Source organism: Coregonus lavaretus, assembly GCF_964263955.1.
Source record: "Coregonus lavaretus genome assembly, chromosome: 4".
NCBI classification, from domain to species: Eukaryota; Metazoa; Chordata; class Actinopteri; order Salmoniformes; family Salmonidae; genus Coregonus; species Coregonus lavaretus.
In genome coordinates this window covers 20,826,885-20,839,763 of record NC_139991.1, presented here as the reverse complement: position 1 = coordinate 20,839,763, position 12,879 = coordinate 20,826,885, and the positions used below count along the sequence as shown (strand labels likewise).

The window sequence follows — 12,879 nt, the reverse complement described above, 5'->3', positions numbered from 1 at the left end:
AGCATTTCAGGCTAATATAAACACTTATAAACACAAGTGAATGGTGTGGTGTGTGTCTGTGTGAGCGAGAGAGAGGGAGAGAGAGAGAGAGAGAGAGAGAGAGAGAGAGTGTTATTCTCACCCTGTCACTGTTCCTGTATTTATCCCATTTCTTCACCATCTTCAGCCATTTTTCCACCCTTTCAATTTCCAGGTTCTTTTTCTGTCAGGGCGAAACAGAAAATACATTTTAGACTAGGTGAAATATTATGTATGCAAAATGAAGACACAATTACATTAACAAGACGCATTTACATATACAGTATAGTACAGTACAGAACACAGTATTACAATGTTTCTCCTAAAACTACAACCAAATGAACTCCCTTCGTGGGATCATATAAAAGATCACTTGACTTGAGAACCTGGTGTCCTGCCCCCACTGCTATGACTGGCATGTTCTGGTTTGTACTGTATTGACATTTAACATTGAGGAGAGCTTATCAAATTCTGCCCAAGGTTAGATGTGGAAGTAATTTAATCAATCACGACCACATGACCGGTTCTAAGGTGTGAGCAAGCGTAGCTCTCATTCCAGGAGTGTGTGAGATGCCTAAGGATCGGCTTCGCCTTAGATGGATGCCTGGGGCATGTGGCCCTGCTACAGGGTTTCACTAGGTTAGCGGGAGGGCATGGATTGGCTAATACACACATACACACAAACACACACACACTACAGCTGCACAAGGAACATTACACCTCCATATGTTAGAGGTCACACTTGAAATGTTAGTTAGTGGCTTCAGTACACCACCTAACGGAAACTGTAGTGTGTCTCTTTGACTCTTTTGATGCATTTCCTCTTCTTACCTTCTCCTCATGTGCACTAGGGGTTGGCAACTCCTCGTCACTGTGGGAAAAGAATGGACAACAACAGTCAGATTCTGCCAGTCAAGTAATGTGTACAATACTGTACACACAAACCCAGTTTGACTTACTGCAGAAATCCGAAACGGTCAGTGACTCTGTAAATACTGTAGTCTGCATCCTCCCAGGGGTCAATCTCCACCCCCTCCTGTCTGCCCTGGAATAACACACAGACACAGACACACACACACACACACACATCAGAAACAGCACACAGCCAAGGGAAAACATGCAGTAAGTTGGCCTGTTGCTTTAAAATTGTTAAATCAAGTCAGGCGTTAGGCCTTTGTATTGGAGCCACTGGGAAAAACAACACATGCTGTTCTCTTGAGAACAATACATTTGATTTTAGTACAAGCGCATCACATCGCTGTGCCTGTCTCAAAGATGATACAAATGGATGCATTGTGTCTATCTATGCTGTGTTAAATCGTGGCCATTATAACAGAAAATCCTATTGCCATATGTACATCGTGGCACAGATATTGCCCAAGGGGCAGAGGACAATTTTCTCTCAGGACTAGTCAATGGACAACATAGATGTGGCCAACGATTAGAAAGCATAGAAAGCTATCAGAAAGCAGGTTGCGGGCAAAGAGAGAGAGTCGAGAGAAAGTGAGAGGGCTAAAAATAGGTCCTAGTGGAAGTCATTTGGGGGGAGAAAGCAGAGAGAGGAAAGGGGGAGATGGATATAACAGTGAAAGGGATGTGTGGAAAGCGTGAGAGAGGGGGAGAGAGCGAGAAAGAGAGACATGGTCAGAGAACCTGCTTGGACTTTCCAATGTTCCTCCAAGCATACTGGCATTACACACCTGGCTAAAAGATTACTGTACCTCTGCTGGAATCACGTTTATAGACAACTTTGACACTTTCTGGAAACAGAAGATTCTCTACAGGAATGACAGAGTCCATCCAAATAATCTTGGCTCCTGGACTCCAAGGCAGCGTTGAGACAATGACTTATCAATGACCCAAGACCAGCTCAATTAATCCCTACCATTGTGTCGCTGAGTTGTCATAATGCTGCAGCAAATGTACATTATCCCAGGGGAGTTGGCAAACACAATGTAAGGAACTTACTTTATGTCCCCCTAACTGCCCTGAATGCCTCTGTTGATCCTACAGATGTTGTATGCTATAATCATGTGCCTATGAACCAGAGTTATACTGAGGCGGTGTGCCCTAGTAGGAAGTTCACTGTGTGCAGCTCACCCTGCACTATCAGCTCAAATATAAATAACAGGAGCATATCTACTTCTGATAAGCTTCCCAATAAAGCAATAGAAACAATCAAGCATCCCAGAAAAGTGCTAAAAACAGCCCACATTAACATATGTAGCCTAAGAAACAAGGTTCCTGAAATCAATAACTTGCTAGTAACAGATTACATTCCTATACTGACTATCTCTGAAACTCACTTAGATAATACCTTTGATGATACAGTGGTAGCAATACATGGTTATAACATCTACAGAAAATACAGAAATGCCAATGGGGGCAGTGTTCAGAACCACATTCCTGTAAAGCTTAGAGAGGATCTCAGGTTAAATACTGTTCAAGTAATATGCCTCACCTAAAGCCCATTCTTGTGGGAAGCTGCTATAGACCACCAAGCACTTACAGTCAGTATCTGGATAATATGTGTGAAATGCTTGGTAATGTATATGATATCAACAGAGAGGTGATATCAACAGTTCTGGGTGATTTCATTATTGACTAGCTTTCATCAAGCTACCCACTCAAGAAAAAGCTTCAAACTGTAACCAGTGCCTGCAACCTGTTTCAGTTATCAGTCAACCTACCAGTGTAGCTACAAACAGCACAGGAATGAAATCATCAATATGTATTGATCACATCTTTACTAATGCTGCAGAAATTTGCTTTAAAGCAGTATCCAAAGCTATTGGATGTAGAGATCACAATATATTGGCCGGTATATATTAAAAGCTGGGCCTAATATAGTGCATAAGAGGTCATACAATAAGTTCTGTAGTGATTTTTATGTTGATGATGTAAAGAATATTTGCTGGTATGTGATGTGTGCATTTGACACATATATGAAATGCTTATTCCAGTTACTAATAAGCATGCACCCATTAAGAAAATGACTGTAAAAAAAAAACTGTTAAATCCCCTTGGATTGATGAAGAATTTAAAAATTGTATGGTTGAGAGGGATGAGGCAAAAGGTAGGGCAAATAAGTCTGGCAGCACAACCGATTGGCAAATTGAGAAATTAGTGACTAAACTTAATAAAAATAAGAAGAAACTACAGTGGCTTGCGAAAGTATTCAACCCCCTTGGCATTTTCCCTATTTTGTTGCCTTACAACCTGGATTTTTGGGGGGTTTGTATCATTTGATTTACACAACATGCCTACCAATTTGAAGATGCAAAATATTTTATATTGTGAAACAAACAAGAAATAAGACAAAAAAACAGAAAACTTCAGCGTGCATATCTATTCACCCCCCAAAGTCAATACTTTGTAGAGCCACCTTTTGCAGTAATTACAGCTGCAAGTCTCTTAGGGTATATCTCTATAAACTTGGCACATCTAGACACTGGGATTTTTTCCCATTCTTCACAGAAAAACTGCTCCAGCTCCTTCAAGTTGGATGGGTTCCACTGGTGTACAGCAATCTTTAAGTCCTACCACAGATTCTCAATTGGATTGAGGTCTGGGCTTTGACTAGGCCATTGCAAGACATTTAAATGTTTCCCCTTAAACCACACAAGAGTTGCTTTAGCAGTATGGTTAGGGTCATTGTCCTGCTGGAAGGTGAACCTCTGTCCCAGTCTCAAATCTCTGCCGATGAAAAACATCCCCACAGCATGATGCTGCCACCACCATGCTTCACCGTGGGGATGGTGTTCTCGGGGTGATGAGAGGTGTTGGGTTTGCGCCAGACATAGCGTTTTCCTTGATGGCCAAAAAGCTAAATTTTAGTCTCATCTGACCAGAGTACCTTCTTACATATGTTTGGGGAGTCTCCCACATGCCTTTTGGCTAACACCAAACGTGTTTGCTTGTTTTTTTCTTTAAGCAATGGCTTTTTTCTGGCCACTCTTCCGTAAAGCCCAGCTCTGTGGATTGTACGGCTTAAAGTGGTCCTATGGAAAGATACTCCAATGTCCACTGTGGAGCTTTGCAGCTCCTTCATGGTTATCTTTGGTCTCTTTGTTGCCTCTCTGATTAATGCCCTCCTTGCCTGGTCCGTGAGTTTGGTGGGCGGCCCTCTCTTGGCAGGTTTGTTGTGATGCCATATTCTTTCCATTTTTAATAATGGATTTAATGGTGCTCCGTGGGATGTTCAAAGTTTTATAACCCAACCCTGATCTGTACTTCTCCACAACTTTGTCCCTGACCTGTTTGGAGAGCTCCTTGGTCTTCATGGTGCCGCTTGCTTGGTGGTGCCCCTTGCTTAGTGGTGTTGCAGACTCTGGGGCCTTTCAAACAGGTGTATATATACTGAGATCATGTGACACTTAAATAAAGTCCACCTGTGTGTAATCTAACTAATTATGTGACTTCTGAAGGTAATTGGTTGCACCATATCTTATTTAGGGGCTTCATAGCAAAGGGTGTGAATACATATGCACACACCACTTTTCCGTTATTTATCTTTTAGAATTTTTTGAAACAAGTTATTTTTTTCATTTCACTTCACCAATTTGGCCTATTTTGTGTATGTCCATTACATGAAATCCAAATAAAAATCCATTTAAATTACAGGTTGTAATGCAACAAAATAGGAAAAATGCCAAGGGGGATGAATACTTTTGCAAGGCACTGTATTCTATGAAACAAAGTGATAATGATATAAATAATGATAGTAAAAAGCTTTGGAGCACCTTAAATGAAATTTTGGGCAAAAAGGCAAACTCAGCTCCATCATTCATTGAATCAGATGGCTCATTCATCACAAAATCCACTGATATTGCCAACTACTTTAATGATTTTTTCATAGGCAAGATTAGCAAATTTAGGCATGAAATGCCAGCAACATACGCCGACACTACACATCCAAGTATAACTGACCACATTTTTAATCCGTAAAGTGAGTGTGGAAGAGGGAAAAAAAAGTATTGTTGTCTATCAACAATGACAAGCCACTGGGTCTGACAACTTGGATGGAAAATTACTGGGGATAATAGCAGATGATATTGCCACTCCTATTTGGCATATCTTCAATCTAAGCCATTAGAAAGTGTGTGCCCTCAGGGCTGGAGGGAAGCAAAAGTAATTCCGCTACCCAAGAATAGTAAAGCCCACTTTACTGGCTCAAATAGCCGACCAATCAGCCTGTTGGTACACTTAGTAAACTTATAAATAAATAATTGGGACCAGATACAATGCTATTCTACAGTAAACAAATTGACAACAGACTTTCAGAACGCTTATAGGGAAGGACATTCAACAAGCACAGCACATACACAAATGTCTGATGATTGGCTGAGAGAAATTGATGATCAAAAGATTGTGGGGGCTGTTTTGTTAGACTTCAGTGCGGCTATTGACATTATCAATCAGTCTGCTGCTGATAAAACTTATGTGTTATGGCTTTACACCCCCTGCTATATTGTGGATAAAGAATTACCTGTCTAACAGAACACAAAGGGTGTTCTTTAATGTTTTACTAGTCACTTTAATAATGTTTACATACATACATATGATCATTTCATATGTATATACAGTATTCTACTGTATTATAGTCAATGCCACTCTGACATTGCTCGTCCTAATATTTATATATTCTTAATTCCATTATTTTACTTTTAGATTTGTGTGTATTGTTGTGAATTGTTAGACACTACTGCACTGTTGGAGCTAGGAACACAAGCCTTTCGCTACACTCACAATAACATCTGCTAAATATGTGTATGTGACCAATACCATTTTATTTTATTTGCATTTGTTTAAGCTGTTTTCTAGTGACATTTATTTGATACATCCATAACAATGAGCTAATAATGCGCGATTTCACCTGGCTTAGAAAATGTGCTCTATCATCAGGACACTACTGTTCAGAGGAGCTAGCCAACAATACAGCTAACACAATCACTTCAAACTGAAGCTGGAAAGACTGCAAACTAGCTGTTATTGTTTCGTTTTACCTGTTTTTTATTGATATTTATTTGTATATATCCATAAAAATGATGCTGATTTATGATTTCGACTGGCTGAGAAAAGCTGCCTGCCTGTCTGTCTCATCCCGACTCCTGACACGTTCATTACTATGCGACAGCTGGAGATCGAATTTGAATATTGAAACAATGTTGCAAATGTCGGAGAGACAGACAGCAAGGTTTATACAAATCTCTACTGTTGAAAACTAAATGTTAGTCTATAAGAAATGTGAGATAATGTCTAGATGCTTTTTATAGTGGAGATCAAGTTTATAAATTGCCTGGCTGGGCTGATGAGACAGTGGATTGCGCAGTCAGATGGGACAGAGTAAATAGGCATTTTAACATCATAGACTTAACTTGTGGAATAGACACTGTCTGGAATGCAGTTTTAACTAATCAGCATTCAGGATTAGACCCACCCGTTGTATAATAAGTCATAACCTTATTTGGCAAGACAACATCAAAGGGCAGCCAAGTTGTTGTCTTTGCCAAACAGAAACAGAAATGGCACCCTGACTAAGCCATCTGCACATTACAATAAACAGAACACCCATGGTGAATTGCACTAGAAACATTTTGTCTGTACTGTCACCACCTGAGGTCTGAGACAGTATGTGCTACTTCTGTTCAGAAGTCAATAATAATAATAATAATAATGCCATTTAGCAGACGCTTTTATCCAAAGCGACTTACAGTCATGTGTGCATACATTTTTACGTATGGGTGGTCCCGGGGATCGAACCCACTACCCTGGCGTTACAAGCACCATGCTCTACCAATTGAGCTACAGAAGTCAAATACCATATAGACAGTAGAATCCTACAGACAGACAGTAATCAGCTGATTTCTATTATGGTTCAGTAGCTTCAAGAGACCATGGGGTAATCGATCGATGGTCTAGCTATGGCCGTTGTCACAGGTGTTGCTAAGGCCAGACAGGGTCCCCTCTACAGATGTAGGATCTTAATACGATCACCCTAGTGCAGGATAACTTTCCTGCAATGCAGCACATTTTTCACTTGTAGTGCATTTAGGGTTAAAAAAGGGCTTTTAAAGTTTGTAATTTCAACTTTGAAATATCCGACTTAGTTTTCCCTTACAAAAAAATGTATCAACCCCTACAAAAATGTCCATAAATTATAATCCACATAATAACTCACATTTCTTGTTGCTGCAGGATTATTTTCCTGCCGTAGCAAACTGGCTCAAATTAAGATCCTATATACAGTATGTACCCATGTCTTGTTGCCTGTGAGCTAAATTTAACTCTGTCTCATTCCTACTCTCTCTCTCTCTCTTGCTATTTTGAGTGTCAACTCTGTCTCATTCGCTGTAGTTCTCTCTCTCGCTCTCCGTCCCTCTTGCTCTTTCCAGTGTCAGCATGTCTGCTGACCCCAATTTGAAGAGGGGACACTGTAAGACAGATATTTCTAGGGAAATTTGGGTCGCTTGAAGTTCATGACCTCTAGTTTGTACTAAATAGACTGCATAATCTATCATTTTATAATGTATGCTTCTCTAGGTTTTATAGAATTAACAACATACAACACAGATAGGCCTACGTCATCTCTCTTAAAGTATGATTGCATTTGCCTGGCAACTGTGACTATTTTAGCTGCATATGGTGTGTCTAAATCTCCTCAACATCATATCATATTATATTATATAATAATTTTCTGTTACACAACAAACCACAAGCATGCTATTAGGCTTCTTCATCAACCCACACACACAATGCTTAGCAACACACAAACACACCGTCAGTTTCTCTTTCTTATCCCTCTTAGAGCGACAGTCACGCTTTTTAACAACACGCTCAAACAAGTATGAACTCTTCCTCCTGTGTGAACAGATGGACAACACACAGACAGAGAGGACATGTGGTACAGTCAGATGGGATAACTCCATGACATGTACTGAAGATGGAATGCATGTTATTTAAAGTACAAACTCAGGCCAAGTGAATCAACATCTGATTATCAAGGATATGCATTACAAACTGCACTTGCTTATGTGTGGACATAACAACACCTTTGCTGTTTGGTTGACTGGTGTGGTTGATCTATTTCCTTGTTTATGGAGGTGATGGAGGTGGTGCAGTCTACCTACATAAGAAGACCAGTCTTAGACTAACATTCATGGATACATCAATGCAGGCCTGGAGCTAAATAGCCCTATTGCTATGCTATGTGACTAATTTGACTGTTACTGAAACTCTGTAATGACTGAACTGATGTCTGTGAACTTTCAAACCTTATCTAGGAGTTCTCCAACTGTAGAGGCATTTGTTGGACAGGTCGATTGGGCTATTTTGGTCATCGGTAAATGAGAAATAACTAAGGTGGAAGTGCACATGGCAATTCTAGAGCTTTAAAAACAGTTTACAGCATCCTAAAACCCTCTGAACAGTGTATTTGTTGAACGTCACCCACCGTATCATATTTCAAGATGATGTCAGCGCGTTCCTCTGCTATCAACGTCTCAATGTCTTTCTTCATGTCAATATCTGAAAAGGAAAATAAAACAGAAACGATTTCAAATCAGAGATGCTTTGGTTTGCATGGTTGTGGGCAAATGTGTCTGCAAAAATATAACAGACATGCACATCTTCATTTTACAGCATGCTAGCAAGCCAACCCTATATGTCGGTCTAACTGACTACTGGATACACATCAGTGATGAATTTAAAAAAGCGGGTCTGTATAAAGAGGAGATTATGTTTTTGTCCATTCAGTTGGTTAATTAACAGTAATGTTGATCATAAGCCTGTAACCTTCTCCTGCCAGTGTGCCTGAAGAGCTCTGACCAGCATGTGTCCACTCCTCAGCTCAGTGTTGACACAGTGTCACACTATGGCTGAATGCACTTCACATGCCTTTAGTAGTGGGATAGTTTTAAACATGGTGGGCCTCTGTGTGTGTCTATTGAGTAACATAATAAAAACAAAGTAAAAACGGCAGATTTGAATGTGTGAAAGCTAAATAGAACACGGGTTTGAGAAGCAGAGCGCTATGTGGATGTACAGTATGTTGGCAGTGTGTGAAGAGGATATCAGTGTTCTGTGGATCAGTAATATAAGCCCCCTGGGAACCAAGAGTCCTGCCAGTGTTTGGCTGACAGTACCTGCTAACCCCCACCTTCCTCCTGCCTTCCCCTCTCTCTCTGCACCCTCCTACACAGGAATCTACCTCACGCACACACAATTATGTAATGCTAATCATCCAAAAAGTATGAAGGCAATATTTTCAAGGGTCCTCAACTGTACGTTGTGTAGGCCTGTTTGAGAAGATGGATAGCCAGTGTAGGCCTACAGCAGTTTGCTTTTGATTGAGAGGTGAATATTGATTTCACGGCCCTCCAACCTGTTACAAAGCTTTCTGACCTCACTGAGTTTACCTTTACACACATGACAGAGTGTAGCATATTTATGCCTATGCCTCTGTGGTGCTACACCCCACAAGCACAGGTTTTCACTCAATCCATCATACGAACAGACCTTATCAGTGGATCCCTCCAGTACAAGAATGTTTATACTGTACTCGCCAAAACAAAACAGCGGGATATGCCTAATCCCAGTTAATCCACACTTTCCATGGGCTGCATCATTACCAGTGTCCTGGTTCCAGATCAGTCATAATCTGGACCACAGCAGGACACATCCACCATCTGGATCTTATCACTATCTTTGATGCCAGGATTACACAGCCAATGGTTGTTTTTTCCAACCTGACTACAAGGCATCTTCAGAACAAAGGAAATGTTTTATTTTTTAATTTTTTTATTTAACCTTTATTTAACCAGGTAAGCCAGTTGAGAACAAGTTCTTATTTACAATTGCGACCTGGCCAAGATTAGCAAAGCAGTGCGATAAAGGAAAGGAAATGTAATTCCATCACTCTGGTATCTCTTAACTGAAGTTATGTGACTGGCTTTCAACCACTGAGTGGAGACGTTTCCATAATGTTGTTTCCAACTACATGCAACATGGGCATGGCACAAGTCTAATGAAAGATAACTGTACTGTTTATGGTATTCATTTTGAGGGGGCACATATTGGACATCAATGTGTCAAGCACAGGCAGTCAGGCAAATGCAGCTAGAACAGGGTCAGAGAAAGTGTGGGGAGGCTTTTGTTCCAGCCTGGCTTCAAAACATCCAATGGAGCTAACTGTGGTCTAACCTGATGATCACAATTGTTTCAATCAGGTTTGTTCATGCTGGGCTTGAACAAAACTCTGCACACACACTGGCCAGGAGTAGCCAACTTAAAGGGGCAGTGCAGTTAAAAACGTGATTTTCCTTTTATATATTTCCATGAGGTCGAAATAACACTGAAATTGTGAAAATGATAATAATGGCCTTTTTGTGTAAGAGCTGTTTTAAAAAATGCCTGGAATTTCAGCCTGTTCAGGTGGGATGGAACTTTTGGCCCACATCATGACATCACAATGTGATCTGATTATAATAGACCAATGACTGTTCATCTGGCTAAGGGGTGAGCTTTAGACGATCCTATCAGCTAATCAGGGCTGTGTATGTAAATATCTTCACATTTGTTTCATAACGCCCACACAATCAGACTGAGTATTTCAAGGCCAAAGGATAGTCAGGGAAATAATTGATAAAAAATATATTTTGGAGTTCTTTTCATTAATATAAAACACACACAGTGATTTATTAGACATATAGTTATGATTTCAAAATACAAATTACAAAGACTACATGGATGCTTTAAGGTACCACAGACAGGACTGAATGTCTAGAATGTGGATGTAGGCTAGACCTATTTAAATAATTCAGTGAGGTAGAGGACGAAGCACATGTCTGCCAGGCAGACGGTGGTCACTCATTGGCACAAATAAAACACAGCAGGGGAGATGACTGAGACTTCGGCTGAAGTCTGCACAGTACAGTACACCTGGTGCTACATGGTCAGCAGATACTGATGTCTGTCCAACCAGTGACTACAAGGAGAAAGACATTTGACCCTCCTGGCCTCCACCTTGTAGCCTAACATTTGTTTGGTTTTCTTAAATGGGCAAAAGGAAACACACCCCTCCTAACCAAAGGAACAGAGGTCTCAGTTCGGGAGACATCAATACCAATATGGTAGGCTACTGATGGTCAGTAACAGCTTCACCTCTTTATCTCTGGTCTTACTTTCAGAACAACAAACTCAGAAGAGGGAACACAGGCGATGGCGATCCTCGCTATTATAAAGCACTGAATGTGCTGCATACTATTCAAAGCATCTTGCAGAAACTGCCATGTGGTCAGTGGTCTGAAATCATAGCAGGCATACAGAGTTTCTGTTGGCAGGGCAGAGGCCGGAAGAGGGACCAGAGAGGGTTTAAGTAGCCGGTCGTGCCCCAACTGATTGACTTTACATCTGGCCCAGAGGAAGTTGACCCACACACACACAGATGCAAAGGGAACACATGCACAGGCACAGGAACACACGCACATGCACACACACACACACACACACACACACACACATTCATTACATAACTAATTGTGCATTACCACAACGATTGATAGTGCATATATAATATTGTAAAACAATAAAGATACTGTTTTCCAGAACAAAAAAAAAAAAAAAAGTGTTTCTGTGTATTTCACGCTGGCCAACCTATGCAAAAATCCATCTTTTGAATCCTATCCTAAGCAGGAAATCAAGTTACTGTAGTGTTTCTGTTTATAACCATATTCGCCATGCTACAGAGAAAAGCTACATTGATATCAAGGGGATTTTGCCGGTTGTGGATAAAATGTAATGACATTCATTGCTTATAATTCTATGAATAGGGTGCGAAATAGACTATTCTGAAAAAGAAGATTAAGGCAAACCTTCCATCATTAATTGGGCAAATTACAAGAAAATATTAACTATAACTAAACCTATAATGTATTTGCTATATGATCATTATGTCAGAGCATAACTGTAAGGTTGTGGAGACGCAAAACTGTAGCCTATAGCAAAAGCAATACAGGCAACGCACAAAAGGCTAAACACGACCGCACGAGCGAGTGTTGTGGCATTCATCAGCATTTTTATAGCCTATAATGTAGCGTTATACCAGCAGGGGAATTCTACACGAATGGCGAGACAACAATAAAGGAAATAGATCGATTATTATTTACCTTTTATCGTGGATCTCTCTCTGCGCTATCCGTGCAGTAGAAATATTATAATTCCCTCTTCTCATTCTTCCGTCGCTCCTGAAATTTTAGATCCACAGGAGCTGTCACCCAAATCGCGGAATCACAACAATAGCCGCGACGTCAACAGTGGGTCCATACAACAGTGGGTCCATACTGGAGCACACGGGCTACCTACATCTAACGGAATAGTGGTACATTTGTCACTAAACAGTCTGTGGTGCACTGAGCAGGCGCAGCAGCGTGGCATGCGTGACATAAATATGTACGCTGTAGGATGATGACTTAAAGGTACAGTCCTCCTGCATTACAGTCCTATTTTGTTTCTACGGTCCGACTCACCTCATGTACACTACAGTGGTGGCTGATGTGAAGTATATTATGTGCTTTTGGCGCCCTCTACTGGCTGTGCTGCTGCTTTACACCAGCCAAGGTGTAGTATTGTACTCTGAGCCCTCTAGCAAGTTCTTCAGGGCTACAAAATAAATCAAATATTACATTTGTGTTAATAAAGACTATAACCATACACCCAGAGTATTTATTAGCATCATCGATCAGTGATTGCAATATACCTTGTATTTTAGGCCATGGCATGATATGGCATGATATTCAGCCACCTGAGTACAAAATAAGCAAGTGAGAATAGTTTTCAAAATATAAAATCAAACATAAAAAACAA

General features: G+C 40.6%; 1 protein-coding gene across 1 annotated transcript in view; it reads right to left on the bottom strand.

The window, feature by feature from the left end:
- Nucleotides 1–12,397, bottom strand: part of LOC311127733 (USP6 N-terminal-like protein) — a 29,485-nt gene extending 17,088 nt beyond the window's left edge. The window contains exons 1-5 of the mRNA XM_084159601.1: nucleotides 12,183–12,397; nucleotides 8,471–8,544; nucleotides 978–1,063; nucleotides 850–889; nucleotides 122–202 (exon numbers count right to left, since the gene is read on the bottom strand). Coding sequence (XP_084015727.1) covers nucleotides 122–202; nucleotides 850–889; nucleotides 978–1,063; nucleotides 8,471–8,536 — 273 coding nt within the window. The 5' untranslated portion in view covers nucleotides 8,537–8,544; nucleotides 12,183–12,397. The remainder of the gene's footprint in view (nucleotides 1–121; nucleotides 203–849; nucleotides 890–977; nucleotides 1,064–8,470; nucleotides 8,545–12,182) is intronic.
- Nucleotides 12,398–12,879: the final 482 nt, after the last annotated feature.